The following is a 17,310-nucleotide window of genomic DNA, read 5'->3' as shown; positions in this document are numbered from 1 at the left end:
TATAAATTTCTTTTTGCAAATGGTTCATTTCTATACTCGAGAATTATTTTTTTTTTTGAATGGGCCTCACCAGTATCCGAAGCATGGAGTGTTGGCTTCTCTCCCGATTAAGTGCGAGGCAAAGCTCCCCTGAGCCCACTAATTGCCATGAGCACTGTTTGTGTACATGGGATTGGAGGGCGGAAATGTTAATCATGGGCATGACAGCTCCATTTTAAGTAGCTCAAACGTGCCCAACATGATAGTTTTGGTAGCACAACATGTATATCCATTGGTGGCAATGTTGTCGATCACTTGTCTTATGGGTAGGAGGAATTGTCTCCCAGCTAACAACGTGATCTAGGAGGCCTATAGAAATTACCACATCAGATTTGTGCTGAGTTCAGTGAGAGACGAAAGACGATAGAAGATAAGTGGTATAAGATCTATAGCCAGATGCAACACATGATCCAGCAAGCTTGGTAAGATAAGAGGAGCAAGTCGCGCTATGTATTAATGTTCAATACAAGGTCGTTTTTATCCATGATGGATTTGTTATGAAGTTCTCATAAACCTTGATAGATTGGCCTAAATCCGTGATGATTCCAAAATTCCAGTCACATACCAAATGGGATCATGAAACCCAATTGGGTGATGCTTTCTAGCTCGACTGTAGATAATAAACTCGAACTACTAGGTTGAATCTAGATAATATGGCCATAAGATAGAGCCAAATATGGATGGGCTAATTACTTGAGTCCTAATAACATGGCAATAAGACAAAACCAATAGTTGGCTATACTGCTAGTCATGCTCGAAGAATGATGGAGGGGTGTCTATCACATCCACGATGATACGTGTTTTTGTCACTGTTATCATCATGGAAGTGTCACTTCCATGACATGAATTTTTTCGAGCCAAAAATGTCATAGATATGTCTTTTTCTTGTACTGCTTCTCAGATACAGTTTCTGGCAGGATGAGTTTTAGAATATTAGCAAGCACCTTAGAAACTAATGTGTAGGTCATGTTATCTATAAATACACTATGCTCCCTAATTTTGGAGTTCTCACATTCATTGAGGTCTCCAATTTGGAATTGGGTCACTTGATTTTGACCGTGTCAGCAATATTTTTCTATCAAGCAACTCTCTCGTTCAATTTTTCAAATCCACTATACTCCCTAATTTTCGAGCTCCCCCATTCGATTGAGGTAATCAATTTTGAATTTGGTTCATGATTTTGAATTGGTAAACGATTGTTGAAATCAATGACAACCAAAACCATTGGCATCCACAATATTAAATAAATAAAACATGGAAATTCATTTAATTATGAATCTAATGATATTGATTTGATATTATGAATGTTGATATATTTTTCTACAAAACTTGATCAAACATAAAGAGGTTTGAATTTTCAAATAACAAATACACCTTATACTTTTAAACAAAGGAGTAGAAAATCTATGAGAACGCAACAACACAAATGGCGCAGCAAAGCGCGCCCAACCCTTCCAATATAGACTAATTGGTCTAAAAATGACAAAGAATCAGGATTTTTCACCTTCATGATTGGAGAAATGATGGAGTTGTTGAAGACCCTTATCACCAAACATATGTCATGCTCTAACAGATCTTTGTGTCGTTTGTAAAAGATGGCCGGAACCATCCGCTCCCAGAGCCTTGTTAGGGCCCATTTGAAAAAAAAGGTAACTTGGTATCCTCAATGGTGTACTCTCGACCAAGAATCACATTCATCTTCCTATTCACTTTGATAGGTATGGCATCTAAGACAATGTCCACAGATGTGCAAGGTTGAGTTGATAAAAGGTTCACATAGTAGTTATGAACCAACCTTTGGATGCCTTTCTGGACTTCACAAACCGTGCCTTAAAATTTTCGTAAAAAAATTAGTTATATTCAATCTTCTCCTTGTCGAGGCTCTTGCATGCAAAAGTAAGTATTTATGTCCCCTTCCTTGAGCAAGTCTATTATTGACGCATGTTGGACCATTATTTCTTTTCTTTCAAACATTTCACATAACTTCTTTACAATATTATTCTCATCTTGAGAAACTTGTGACCCATTATTGCCTCTCCAGATTGGAGTCAATCTTTTCTCCAACTTCTGAATCTCCTTTTTTACAGACCCGAAAGAATTCATACTCCAAGTTCATACTCCAATCATTTTCTTAGTATTCCATGTATTTCTAAGAGATGGTGGGACTTCTTTAAATGTCACCAAATTTTCCAGGACCATAACCAAGTAATCTGGAGCCATCATACATGTCTCCTCAAATTTCAAGCAGCTCCCAACTGGAACAACAAGGTTCAAGGAACAACGTAAAAGAATAAGTCATGATGCCTTCTAAGCCTAGGCAACTGATATATACTCACCACTTCTCGAATGGATAAATGCTGCATATTCATTGTATCTAGAGGATTTGAAATTCAGGAGTAATATGTACAGTTCGGCAATGTGAGTGTAAATGCCCTACCCCCCTTGCCTTTTTATGTGTCACGGTGTTTGCAATGTTATTTAATTTGCACACATGAAGTCATGAACTCATTTCTAGTGTGTGTATATGTATGGGTGGGTGGGTGGGGGTGGCATTATGTTTAACATATAATAAGTAGTGCGACTATTGGGGATGATACCAGACTGGTGGTTGAAACCGTATTCTTTCTGGCGGCTGCCATAATTTATTTGAGTTATTGCATTTTTAAAGGGCACATTTTAATATAGTTTTCAAATTTTATAAATAAAGAAAAGTCTAAACGGCCAACAAAGATGCCAACCCATATATGTGATGTTTGAGGCGGCCCAACAGGACATTATCTATTCAACACCTTGTCCCCCGAATCACATTCCCATAAGGGAATGCTACAAGTCATTTTTCCTTTTTAGTTTGTTTTTAGTGTTCGTTTTCTATTGGTTTTTTTGTTTTATTTTTTCTTGTTCGTTTTTTATTTTTTTCAACGCATGAACTTATTAAAAATCATCTTTTACAATTGATTGAATTTATGTAAAATTAACAAACATTTTGAGAATACATAACTCCTTTTTAATCATGTAAGTATATTTTAAATTCATGACATTTTTAAAATCCATTAATATATTTTATATGCCATGAATGTTTTAAATTTTACTACCAATTCCTAAATTGATGAGCGTTTCTAATTTCCGAATTTTTGTTAACTTCACCACTTTTATAAAATTTTAGTGAAATTAAGTAAAATTTTGAACATTTTAAAAATTTATGAATAATTTTTTTTTTTAAAATTTGTTGACACTTGTGAAAATCCATGTGAATTTTTAGATTTCATAGAACCATCTATGAAACGGTGACCAATCTTTAAAATTTCGAACATTTTAAAATTCTTGAGAAAATTTATGTTTAACTCATTTTGTAAATTCGTTAAGAGCAATTTTAATATACTTCTTAATTCTTGAACACCAAATAAATTAAAATGAAAAACCAACAAAAAATCATATAGGAAATTATTTCCTACATGTAAAAAACTAACACAAAAACAAGATATAAAAGCCTGGCCACTACCGCGGGCGTCTTTGGGTTGTGCATTTTGCTTATGTATTCTCCACTAGGAAATGTACCCGTGCGTTGCAACGGGACAAATAATGGCCATATATGATTAAATCAATTAGTTGTGCCCAACGAAATTGGTTGGATGGTACCCGCGGTACCATGGGAAGGAAGGTGATGGCCTACCAGTGCACATGACTATTGTAGCACTTTCATGATAAGTGAAGTCTCGATCCCACTGGGAGCTAATAAGAAGAAACTACAAACCCTGCATCTACACAATCACTTACGGAGTAACGTATGGACTCAAATCGGAGTTTAGAAATAGCCTACTTTGGTGAGTTGCTAGGAAGGCAAATAAAAAGGGAGTTGTTACTAAACCACAAACGGGAAATAAAAGATAGAAAATTAAAGAGACTAAACTAAGCAGAATGGTGCTTCAGTAGTAAACATTCTCGACGAATTAGAGTCGTCACCAGAAGTATGATACTGACAACACATGATAGACATGGCTCTATATTTGTATCACTATTCCACTTGGGTGGAGCCAATAAAGTACGCAAATAAATCTGTCATTCAAGACTGCCTACCAGAATTCATCACCTATAGTTAGGACAAAAACTCTCAAATAAATCAGATACCTTATGGATATTAGTCCTCATAAATAGCCCACACACCTTCCACAACTCATCTTGTTTTCTGGTATCCCCTGATTATCAGAAAAAAAATCTTGTTTTTCGGTGTGACTGTTGGTTGGTAACCATAGTATATGTATGGATGCATGTATCTGGCAGATACATCATATGATTAGGAGGTATCAGGGAGAAACTATTCCTATGCTTTGCATCTTCACTGTTCCTATTAACAAATCCAGCTCTCATATACATGTGAAATGTAGAGAGGTTAGTGGACTAGGACTACATAATACGACCTGTTTAGAGCTACTTGAGGATGTAGCTTCAGGTGGCTAATAATATTTTAAACATTTTCTTTTGCAGAAGCACTTGTCATAACACTGCATCGGAAGGAGGCTCTCTTGCCAGCACACTGATGCTATGGAAAGCAGAAGATATGCGAGGCTCGGAAAATAGCGAAGGACGCTATCTACAAGTGGGGCAAGCTATGAAGACTCATCATTCTTAAGCTGCAGTGGTGCGACAACAAATTTGTAAACTCGGAACCAATTGAGAACTCTCTTTTCCTCCCGCTCACGAACTCGTCAGCTCATGGATTCTTTCTGATCACAATAAGATTCCTAAGACGCTAGATGACGATATGGGGAGATCTTTTCAAAACTTCTAAAAATTAGTACCATCTAGCGCAAGGAGCTTTCCCGAGATTCATAAGTAATAAAGGATTTGTTCTGCTGCTAATGAACTTAGCATGTGAATCAGAGCGACATCGACATCTTAGTCAGATAACCTAACAAGTTCACATGTCATTAGCTTACGAATTTGGGCAACAAGCCTGTCATTGAATTAAATAGATATGATGGCCAAAAAATTTAGCAGCTTTCTTGTCATGGGATAAATCTTAATTTGAATGGGGAGGATGGATCTGGGGGAGGACTACAGGAAGTACATGAGGAAGCGGTGCATCGGCAAGGACTTCGCCTGCTGCCAGATGATGAAGTTGGTCGCCGCCTCTATCCCCCATCGCTATCGCATGGACGTCATTGAGGGGGAGGAAGGGAGTGACGACGTCGGGGCGGAGGAAGGGGACGAAGCTCCTCGTCAGATAAAAAAGAGAGGAGATGGAAACTATAACGGGGAGAAGGTGGAAGTCGTCGTAGTCGCCGGCGGTGCAACGAATCCGGGATCGCATTGGCATTCTGTCACAACGAATCCGGCATCTGGCGTATCTGTCACAGATGCTTTCTCATATGTGGTGCTTCACAGCCAAGCTTTCTTGTAGAAAAGAGAACAAAATGGTACACCTGCATATGTAGTGATCGTTCAACGTCATAAATTGCAAAAGGTAGTATACCCGTACCAAAGTAGTCCCGTTATAGCTAGCTACCCATAGGCAGGCGGTGAGAAGAGAACCCATAACCACAAACTCATGTGGGGTGACCGTAATCCGTAATATGTCTCCGGAGCAGAGTTTTGTGGAAGTTTTCTCTAGACAAAAGACGGCCAGTTCACAAACAGAAATATGTATGGACAGGGGCAATAACTCTTGAACGACTTCCCTGTACCTGACAACATACCATGTGAGAGATGCTCTTGAACAAATTCCTCCACACTAGCCAGCAAAAACTTAGAAATCTCAACATCACCGTAATGTACAAACCGATCCAATGTGATTGATACTAGTCTATAAACCCCACACCAGAGCATCCAATCGACTCATATGTAATCGCACACTTGTAGGCCTCTTTTGGTTCATAGGATAGGAATGTTACATGAATAAGAAAATCATATGAATGTTGCATGCATCTAAATTCCTACAGATAAAGAGATGTCATTTGATGAATAGGATAGGAATTTTTTTCATTGAGTCTTAGGTAATGTTTTTTTTTCTCAAAATGTGAAGGATTGATTCCTATCCTACATAGGAATAGGAATCCATTCCTCCAAACCAAATGGCTTAAATGGAAATTTTCCTTTGCAAATCCTATCCTTTGCAAATCCTATGAAATTCCTACAAATCAAAGGAGGCCGTAGTTCTGATTTTTTTTATTAACTAAATTAAGATGTTGGGATGATTCAGGCCCTAGGAGCTATCATAACAGATCCCTCCAAACATGGGTAAGGCCTCATTTGGTTCATAGGGTAGGAAAATCGTAGCAATAGGAAAGTCATAGGAAATGATATGACATGTATCTTAAATCCTATGAGTAGGAATAGGAAAAGAGATGCCCTTTGATTCACATTATAGGATTTTTTTTCCATTGAGTCTAGGCTAATGTTTATTTTCCTATGAAATGTGGAGGATAGGAAGAATTCCTCCATAGGAATATGATTCCATTCCTATAAACCAAAGGGCTCTACATAAATTTTTCCTATAGAAATCCTATCCTATGAAATTCCTACAAGATTCCTCTAAACCAAAGGAGGGCTAAGGTGCTTCTAGAACTTCTATCTCTCTCCTAAACAATCAATTCATGACTGTCAATGTTTACTGTTATGAGTACTATCTAGGAACAACAAACATGGTTGGTCTGGAGTATCCGTGTGATATATTCTTTCACATGGGCAGGAGTATGTAACTTTTATGCTTCAACCATTTTGGAGCATTGAACACAGGGATTACCAAATTGGTACCACAAATAGTATTAGGTTTTTAATAGAACAACAATTTCTCTTGGGGGGAGTAAAAGCAGAGACGATGGTTTGAACCTGTGCATGACTAGAGGGCGTACAATGCAAGCCGCCCAAGCAAGCTAGTGAGGAGGTGCGATCATCAGTGTCACCACTCGCAAACCTCAGCCATATCCCAGTTTGGCTTGCCTTTCCATCCTATTGGGTCTGAGGATAACCGAGGAACAACAGCAGTGGATGATGAAAGCACACAAGATCTTGTCAATTTGAACCAAACGTTGGGCATACGAACGCACCTGGCCAACGTGGATCTGGATAATTCAAAGAAAAATGTGGATCGATGTAGCGCTAGCCGCCTCCATCAGGAGTTGTGGCATCGTCTAATGTCGTGGGAATTGGGAGAATGCATGGAACGTGTGATAGGCTAACACAAGGAAAATGTTGGGAGAATCCCTTCGGTGGGCCTGCCTAGGCCTTCTGCCTCTGGTTGGCCCGATGAGGGAGATATTTCGTAGCTCAGCCTGCGGAGCAGCAAGCCGATTCTAGTGGACTGAGCAGATCGAACGTTGTTGACACACGTCTTAACATGTTCTAGTGGGCTGAGCCCGTTTCTAGGTGAAATTGCATGAAAATGGCCCGTGTCCAAAGCTTCAACACAAAATGACCCCAATCTGAAAATATTTCACAAATTAGCCCTTTTGCATGACGCCCAATGCTAGGACGCCATGCTAGATAGCATAACGCCCCGGGCAAGGGCTACATACTATTTGGCATGACGCCCTAACCCGGGGCGCCATGCTACACGTCGTTACCGTGGTGCCCTAGCCCGGGGTGTCATGCAATCTAGCATGGCACCCCAGCCCCGGGCGTCATGGAAAAAGAGGCCAGTTTGTAAAATTTCCAGATTGCGGTCATTTTGTGTTGAAGTATTAAAAAAAGGCCAGTTTCGTCTATTTTCGCCGATTCTAGGACGATGGTGACTTTGATCGGACGCCCGAAATCTCAAACCGATGTGGGAGTGCGGGGCTGGATCAGTTTACTGTTTTGTAATTTCTGACCATTTTTTGGTATACACGCGTCTTAAGATCTGCTTAGTTTCGCGAAAATGAACTCAGCGAACACACATCGTGCTTGTGCATCTATTTGTAAATCGAACTCTAATATCGAAATCCCTAAACTAGAACCATCCTGCTTGGGATCACACACTTCTCTCACTGGCTACAGGGGCCCACGTGTCATATTCATCTTCCCCGACACTATCTACACTTGATCCCTTTCCTATTAAGATCCACTCGGCCGCCACGTCCTTCTCCCAACTTGAAGGCACCCCAACCGATACCATTGAAGTCCATGGACAGGCTCACCGCCGCCACTACATTTGGAGGAAAGAGTGGAAGCCAACAACTGTGTCGTTGGTGGGGACGAACACCCTGATGCTTGTGGTCGTTGCCCTCAAAATCCTCACGCCACTTTGAACCCGCCTCACCATTGGCCTGCCGGCTTGTTGCCCTTACTGCTGACTCACCACACTCACCATACAGCACCTTGAGTGCTTCCCCATGGCTCCGTCCCTGTCATCGGCATGGGGTAAATGGTGCTGCCCAACACAATTCACATCTGCCTCCATGACCTATACACGAGATGATTTTGTGTTTACAAATCCTTCCTCGTCGCTGGCAACACCAAGAGATCTTCCTCATGATGAGAGGGAATAGCAAGTACACATTTATTCGTCTTGTTGTTGATTTATTAAATTAATAGTTCATTGCACATGATTTCGATGGCAGTGCTTGCTGAGAAATAAGAGTAACTCCGCATAACTCACCGACGGACTTGGAAGCATCGTGGGAGAGCAATGCTGAGGTAGTCTAGGGCGTAGAGTGGGGTACTGCCGCGGATGTTGGGGTGCCACAGCTCGCTATTGGATGCGACAGATACACCATCACTTTGCTGGGAGTAGCGCAACCTAATGTGGGTGACACAATCGAGCATGAGGCGTACTTCTGAGTGCTCGCAAGCATGGCCGATGTGCTCGTGCAGTTTATGCATGCGCACCTTGCCGCCAGAGTCACACGTGCTCACTCTACACACTGGTTGCTAATTACTCTATTTATTTTTGTCCTCCATCATCCGCAATTCGCAAAGAGAGAAAGAAAATGTGGGGAAGAAGATGAATATAACGTGTGGGCCCATGTAGTCAGTGAGAAAAGTGTGTGAATCCGGTAGCAATCATCCTTTCACGGGAGTGATAAATAAACATTTAGCAGTAATCAACTAAGATAGACTGGGATTAGGGACTACAAGGTGCCAGTTTAAGGGAATTGGATTTCAGGGTTGAAATGCAGACTGAGAGTACAAATTCAAGGTTTGCTTCATACAATTCTCTCTTAATTTGTGGTACTGTATACCCAAGTAGCCCAGATATAGAAAACACTATGCACACAATGAGAAGATCACACATGGCAGTCGCAGACTCGTGTGGGTTAACTAGACTATTTTCCTCGGAGGAGAGTTTGTACTATAATTTATGTACTTCCTCACGCAAAAAATTCTCTCTACTATCCTTGACTTCTCCGTATTGTGAAATGGAAGTAACATAAATGGCAAGCTTAGATTTCAGTTGGAATGCCCGTCCCCTCTCCCGTGTTGTCCCGCTCGGAACTTCCCTGCCACGTAGCACCCTCACCCTAATCATCGCCTAAGGATGGTGTCATGCAAGCCTGGGGTGCCTCTTGGGATGGCGGCTGCAGAGAGCCCAGGATCTATGGAAAATGACCTTTTTGGCTGGGATCCTGTGGTCGGAGGGCCTCCAATGGACTAGGACCATGGTTTGGCTACGCTAGTGGCTGGAGGTTCCATATGTACTCGTTGCTCGACCTCCCATGCCGGGTGTGCGCCTTCCCTTGGGCCACGTTAGTAGGGCTAGCCGGTCTCCGGGCTGCGGATGGAGCTAGTGGTGGGGATGCAGACCGTGAGGAACCCCTGGTCGGCTCTGGCCAGACACAATGGCGATGCCCCAGGGGCGCCGTCCTTCTTCATGGAGACATCGGTCAAGTCTACTCTACTTGTTCCCTGCCTTCCGCCTCCCTGGTGAAAACCCTAACTGCAGTGAGCGATGGTGGTACTCTTGGTGTCGTTCCGTTCTAGAAGGCACCACCTTGGGAGCTTTGGGGTGTTGCCCACTATTAGGTTTGTGGTGGCGGCGGCACCTAGCGTGCCCTTCATTGTGAAAAGCATGTGCTTTTCCTCTGTCATGATCTGAACTTGAGTTGTGGGGCTTGTGCTTTACTCTCCTAGTGACCCTCCAGCAACATTCAGACATGTTCTCGGGGGACCTTTCCAATCTTCTGAAAGTGCGGCGCCTCTTGATCCAGCCGAGGAAGGTTTTGGCCTTCTCTGGAGATGGAATTGGGCGGATGTGTCATTTCAGGGTACTTATTATGTTTGCTGATGGTATGGACTATCGAGGATTGTCTTCATTCCTCCTCCAGAGCTAGAATACTACATGTTCCAGCTACTTCAGTCACTGGGGAGGATCTCGACATATTGAACTCTTTGTTTCTTTGAATGTCCTTCCTGTGTGAAGCGTTTGAGGCTTTGTTAGCTGATTTCCAGTGCCTCTGTGTCTTCCCGTTTCATGTTGTTCTTGTTAGTTGTTACTTGTTGCAGCTATATCCTGGCCGGTTAATTACTTTGTTAGTTCAAAGTCGGGCAAGTCTTGATCCCTAGTCAGCCTTGGTTGCATCTGTTCTCTAAAAATATTGTGAAATGAAGTAATTAGTTTATTATGATCTCTCGACCTGATGTCTCTATGACATACTATTTCCTGGTTTCTTGCTATCGATTTTCGTGCCTCTCTAGCTTGATGCATTGTCAAGTGGAGTAGTGCGTAAATAATAGAAACCTCTAAATATTGTAATAGGATGATAGCAATGACTACAATAAATATAAGGCTTGTTTAGAATAGTGATGTTGCTGGAAGGGAGTCCTCCTTAAAGGGAGGGTTTTACTACGAAAACATAGTGATAGTGTTGAAGTTCTAAAAAATAAAATCATCCTGGTAATCAAGTTGCTGGAGAAACATAGAGTACTCAGCGTCAGTTACACGTTTACGGCCTATGAGGTCAATTATACAACTTCGTCCTACACGCTGCCCCTTTCTTTTGAATCTGGAAGTGGGTCGTCTAGGTCATAGCGTACCGACTCGTGCTTCGCCCGGAGATATGTCATGTACTGTAGTAACTAGTAAAGCATTGACACAAGTTTTAGCGGGCGATGTGCATCTAGATGCATCCCATTTCCATGCATGTTTCCTACTCCACCTAATTGATCCTACTTTGCTCATTTTCTACTGGTCTATCTCTCCTCAATCATTAGTTGCTTGTTTGGATGCTAACCTTATTTGGGTGAATAGAGCTCAGATGGTTGGGCAGCGTAGTAGAGACTAAGACTAGCTACATGCAAGGAAATGATGCAGCACATGCTTTAAAAGAAGTGATGATGCTCGGATGGTTCTTGAGCTTCAATTAAGTCTGGTAAAATGGTAGATGAGATATTTCTTGTATATGTATTTGATATTCCCCACCGATTGTGTACGTGTTGAGTGGTGACTAGGCGGGCCTCTCGTCGTTGTGTCTAGAAGATGGAGAAAATAGAGAGAGAAAGACATCGCACCGAATTCCCAAATGTTGTTAGAGCAACTACAACGAGTCCCCATGAAGTTGGATGCTAATGAATGTGGCGGACGTTTTTTGTGTTCTGTCCGGTCACTGTCCGCGGACGCACTCGGGGGCGTCGGCGCGCATATGGGGGGCGGATCATGGTGTTTGTGGTTGTAGATGCTATTAGATATCTTATTAAACTACAAGCATATTCAGACTTTAGTCTTCCAAACAGCTCAGATGTTGGGATCTTCAAGGAGAGAAATGAAACAGGTTTCAAACCAAGCAACCCGTCCGGCGCGCATCGTGGTGTGGAGACCGAGCACTGCGCAGGGGCGGGGAGTGGTGCCCTATTGGCACGCGATGGCTGAGAGGAGCGCAGCCAGTAGTGACTCATAGTGCAGTGCAGCAACGTGCATGTGCTGGCAGAAATGGGCAGCACGGCCGGCGGCACGAGGGCCAAGTGGATCGCCATCGCCTTCTGTAGTCCAGCGTTTGTCCCTTGCTGATGCTTAGTCATATTTACTGCTTCATACTGATTCTTTCTCAGAGAAGAGAACAAAAATCTACACGTGCAGTGCCCGGTTAGAGCTAGCCACCCCAGGCACGCAATGAGAAGGGGACCCACAACCACACACTCATGCGGGCTGACCCGTAGAATATCTCCGGAGCAGTGTTTTGCGAGAAGTTTCTCTCTACCAAACACAGTAAGTAGTTCACAAACAGAAAGATGTATGGACTGCCCCATATCTCTAGGATGACTTCCACACTTCACACTAGCCAGCAAAAACATAGATTCACATCACCGTAATGGACAGAACGATGCAATTAATGCGACCGACACTGGTCTTTAAACACACCCACACTATAGCATGCAATCGAGTCGCAGCCTCGCAGGTACTCGCACGCTCATCGCTCTTATTTTTTATTAACCAAATTAAGATGTTGGGACGATCCTGGCCCTACGAGCTATCACAACAAACCCCTCCAACATGAGCGCCGTACTTGTCACACTTCTCACGCGCTTTCATGAGGCAACTTCCCTGGTACCAACTCCCAGGGTAGACCCATCGGCCATCACAGTGCTTTAGCTTGAGCTCAGTCAAGGGGTGTCTGTCCAGATGCCTCCCACTTCTATAGATGCGTCCAACCCCACTTAGCTAATCCTATGTTGCTCATTTGTTACTTCTCTATCTCTCCTGAGCCATCAGTTCATGACCTTGTCCGTCTTTGTTTGGTACTAATACTTTGTAGGGACAGCAAATATGGTTGGACAGAGAGGTAGAGACTAAGGCTAAGACGCATGCAGTGATAGGAGGCATCACATACTTTTATAACAGTGGGTGATGCTTAGAAGACCGATATCAAACCCCCCACCCATAAAAAAGGAGCATATCTTCCAAACAGATATCTTCTTCTAGCATATATACAGTCACATGGTGCATGTGCTTTAGTTTCGTTTGGTAAAACGAGATATGAGATATTTCCCCATGTACTCCCCACAGGCCAGTGGCCATAAATACGCACGTGGTAATTAGGAGTACTAATTGCACATATATACAAGACCTGGAAAATCAATTTGGGGACAAGACTCCATCTGGATCATGGTAGTTGATCTATCCTTTATTTTCTCTATTATGACTTCTGCCTCCTCATCTGATAAGTACGTTGGGGTATGCCGACCTAGGACTACAAAATAGCAATGGTATTGCATTCAGCCACAAACTAAATGGGCATGTCATTCTCCCCTTGGACAACCTTGACAAAGATCTGCATCTCACCATTTAACTCCATCAGTGACTTCTCTTAGGTTGTTGACGGCTCTCCGTTTTCCATTTAAGTACATGTAAGCTGCTGGACGCCAGGGCCAAAAGCGTCTCGAATGGGCGTGACTAGAAACCTGTTTGGGCTCTAAGCGTCTTCAGTCGAAAGAACATGGCCACCATCTTTCACTAAGTGGCAAGTTGATCCTAGAGTCTGATTCTCTACATTGCTTCAACGAGTGCACAATTAATGGATTTCCTTCATCATATTTTAAAGATGTATTGCAAATTTTATAGCTAATTTAGTTGATAAAGTTCTTGTACAAGCACATATATATCCACTTAAACTATGATGATTTAAGGCAAAAATACAAGTAGGCACCAGTATTTTGTCCGTGCTCTGTATATGATGTCAGGTACAGTACATGTGTCCAATTAACCAGTAGCAACTGAAATCTTTATCTACAAATCAATCTGAAAAGAATTTTCTCAGGTCAATGCAAATTTAGTGACCAGACAAATTGAATGACATACGTACATCTACAACACATTGAAAAAACAGTCGGTAACAACACAATTTCAAATAGCATAGGTGTAAAGTTCCACAAATAATTAGAGAAATATGATCTATGCTTTTAATTATAAACTTGAAAACATACACCCTATCAAACTTAAATTTATTCATATACCCAATTAAATTTAGACATGTTCATATAATGACCAGTATGCATTATATAGAATCATTCGCCATGTGGTAGCAGGGCTTAAATTTAGACTCATTCATATATTGACTAGTATGTGTTGTATAGAATTATTCGAAATGTGTAGCAGGGCTGATGACTAGTCTGCTATAATCTTAATGGAAACTCCATCTTTTGACTCCTGAATGGATATGGCAACCTCAAAACAGCCTGGCGTTATTATTATTCGATTTGCCCAATTGTCCAACTAGCTGAACGACCCATCAGCCTTTTGCATGTGGCGGTCGAACGTGACGGAGTTCAAGGTTAACCCTTCCCCCAGTAGGGCGTCATCCAGTTTTCACGCCTACCACGTCTTCGATCAGATCATTCGACTTGCTTAATTAGATCGCAATCTTGGTCTGTGATATGTATGTGTTCTATTATTACCAAGTGATAGTCTCCATTCATTCCTTAAATACTAATTCCACTATTTGCTGATGTCGTCAAGCAGTGTTATAGAGAAATAAGTAAAGTATGCTCAACTAATTTAAAGGCCTTCTGTACATTATTATCAAATATTTGAAGTGAGCAGGATGTCCATTCATACCAAGTTCATATACACATTTGTTGCAAAAGAGTTCCTTGACATATTTTGATATTAACAGACAGAAAACGTAAACTAAGCAATTATAACAAGTTGCTAGGGAGCAAATGCACATTGAGAACTTCTGTATAGTTTTGGTACAGATTTTATTGCATCAACAAATGCTTGGAAGGACCCAAGCCCGTGGTCGTGCTGGGTAGTCGACAACGAGTTCATGAGAAGATCCATCAACCAGAGAATACTTGATACACTGCCCATTGGACTTAATGATGTACAAGCAATTCCCTCGAACTGTGGGATGATCCGGACCAAGGCAACCTGCAAACTGGAGAATATTAAAGAACAAGCTACAGCCACCAAGGGTGGTAGTCCTCACCCACTTCCTATTATCAGATTGCCACTGGAAAACATGGTACCCCACCGGGTAACTCACAGCAGTAACGAGCAATAGCTCACCACGGCACTCTGCTAGTCTCAACATCGAACAATTTTGAACTATTTCTGCACTCGGTTCACCTCCAAGAAACAACAATACCACGGAATTGTTGTCAAGCTCGATGACAGCGAGGCAGTGATTTGGATAGATCAATGCGTACAGGGTGCCTGTCACGAAAATCGGGTCACGAAACCTGTAGCCTTCATCGCACCGCGCCTCTCGACAGTGGCGGCAGTAGTGGACGGTGTTGTGGTAATGGTATCGATTAAAGCTGAGAATGAGGTCGCCGGCAAAGATGATTCCTTCGTAGTAGTATTTCAGAGCATCTGGCAGGCGGACTCGCTCGCCTGTGAGGAGGTGGCAGATGTGGAGCTCGCGGTGGCTGCCCATGGCATCGCTGTCCTCGATGGCGACACGGCAACCGAAGGAATCGAATTCGGCATTGCTGGGGTCATGTTGAGCTAGGGCGGTGCGGGGGAGCCGGAAGCGGAGGATGCGGTGGAGTGGGATGTGGAAGAGGGCTTCCGAGGAAGATACCTTGTGCGGGACGAGGAGGAGCAGAGCCTGGGAGGCGAGGTTGGACGGCGACAGCGGGAGGAGAGCCCGGTAGGTGCGGCAGGTGGCGCGGAGGGCAAAGAAATCCTGTAGGGTCGTCAGTCGGCTCGCGACCAGTGGGATCAGCTCCGGTAGGAAGTACGATGAGGACGAGGCGGTTTCTGCCGGATCTGTCGAGGAACAGGAGGTGGTCGTGGTGCTGGAGGCGACGGCGGTGGCCGACGGCCAGATATGCTTGTCCGGTGCGTCGTTGACGAAGACATTGAGATGCCGATTGCCGAGGAGTGCAGAGGCGAAGGGCGGTGATCATTGTCTTCTGGTGGCAATGGTGGAACCAGCGCAATAATGTGTGCGACGGCTAGCTACCGCTGCAAGCCCCGGAGCTTATACGGCGCATTAGAAGCACTGCTTTGGAGTATGAACATGTGTTTGCGCCGGGAAAACGAAACATGCCCTTGGCAAAATGGGAACCGCCTGAAACTGATACGCTCAAGTTCAACCTAGACGGGGCTTTTACTGCTGGACAGTCCATGATTGGATGGGGTGTTGTGGCTCGAGGTTTTGATGGCCAAGTGGTGGTCGCTCGTGTCGGGCGCCAAGACCAAGCACTACACACCTTTGGGGCTGAAATCAACGCGTTGGCAGCGGCCATTTCAACTGCGACGGAGCTGGGTGCCACGTGAGTCGTCTTTGAAACGGACTCGCAGCTGCTTGTTGATGCCATGAACATGAGAATAGCTGATTCCTCGCAGTATGCTGCGATCATCGAGGATCTGAAGTTCCAACTTAAAATGTGGTTCGCCAAATGTAGTGTGACCCATTGTAGGCGCTCGGCCAACTCTGTAGCTCATGAGTTAGCTCAAATCGGTCGAATGTGCTTACCTAGCGTTTGTATGGAGTGCGACTCCTTTGTACCGCCCACTGTGGCTGTCTGCGTCTCCGGGGATATGCCCTGCTGGAATTTTTGTCTATTTTTGGCCTAGCCCAATAGCAGTTTTAGAAATTCCTAAAAAATCCAAGAGGCCCACGCAACCCATTCGTGCAAGGCAAGAGGTGGAACTAAAGTTTAGTCCCACATTGCTAGTTTAGAGGGAGTTGAACCTCTTTATAAGGGAGGTTCCTTCCCCACTTGTATGAGCATGAGAACAAGAGGGACATCCACGCGCGCTCCTCCTCCGCCGCACGCCGCGCCGCGCCGCGCCGCAGGTTGCGGGAATGAGCCGAGCCGATGTCTAAATTTTTGCCACGCACTAACGGTGCAGCCCTTCGGCTGCTGGCTGTTCGCTTCGTCTTCGTCTCTTCGTTTCACCTTCCGTTGTTGCCCTCTCGCCTCCTTCTCTCTTGCGCCTATAAAAGGGAGGTCGCTCCTCTCAGAGAGACGCACCAGAACTACTCCTTCCTCTCGCCACTAGTTCCAATCTCTGATCTGCTGATGTCTTCCTCATCCCGGCTTGCGGCGTGCACCGCGAGTCGGGACAGTAGGCCTCCGAAACCGCACCTTTTGAGTCCTGTACGGGAGAAGGGTGATAAGGTTTTTGGGGAGCTCTCTGCGCGACTACTGACTTCTTCGTCACGGACGCCCCGGACTCCGAGGACTACTTCCTCGATGACTACTACTTCCCCGATGTCGACAACCTCCTCGACGACATGGAGGACACCGACCCCAAGTCCACTGCCTCTGCTCCAGCTATTGTCCCTTACGTATTTGTCCCCTTTCTATTAGAGGTTCTGCTACAGTTCCTTGTTCTAGTATTTGCCCCACATATGTTAGAGTCTATTTCATATATGCAATCTGCTATACTGTCTGCTCTAGATATGTTTA

At 43.7% G+C, this 17,310-nt stretch overlaps 1 protein-coding gene across 1 annotated transcript; it reads right to left on the bottom strand.

Annotated features, from left to right (window-relative positions):
• Positions 1-14,651: 14,651 nt before the first annotated feature.
• LOC123067922 (uncharacterized) lies at positions 14,652-15,779 on the bottom strand (the record flags this gene model as incomplete). Its single annotated transcript, XM_044490499.1, has 1 exon — positions 14,652-15,779. A coding segment is annotated over one exon (1,128 nt), but the record flags the coding sequence as incomplete, so codon positions are not given.
• Between the last annotated feature and the right edge of the window lie 1,531 nt (positions 15,780-17,310).

This window comes from Triticum aestivum, chromosome 3B, assembly GCF_018294505.1.
Source record: "Triticum aestivum cultivar Chinese Spring chromosome 3B, IWGSC CS RefSeq v2.1, whole genome shotgun sequence".
Lineage (NCBI taxonomy): Eukaryota > Viridiplantae > Streptophyta > Magnoliopsida > Poales > Poaceae > Triticum > Triticum aestivum.
This window is presented reverse-complemented; position numbering and strand designations above follow the sequence as displayed.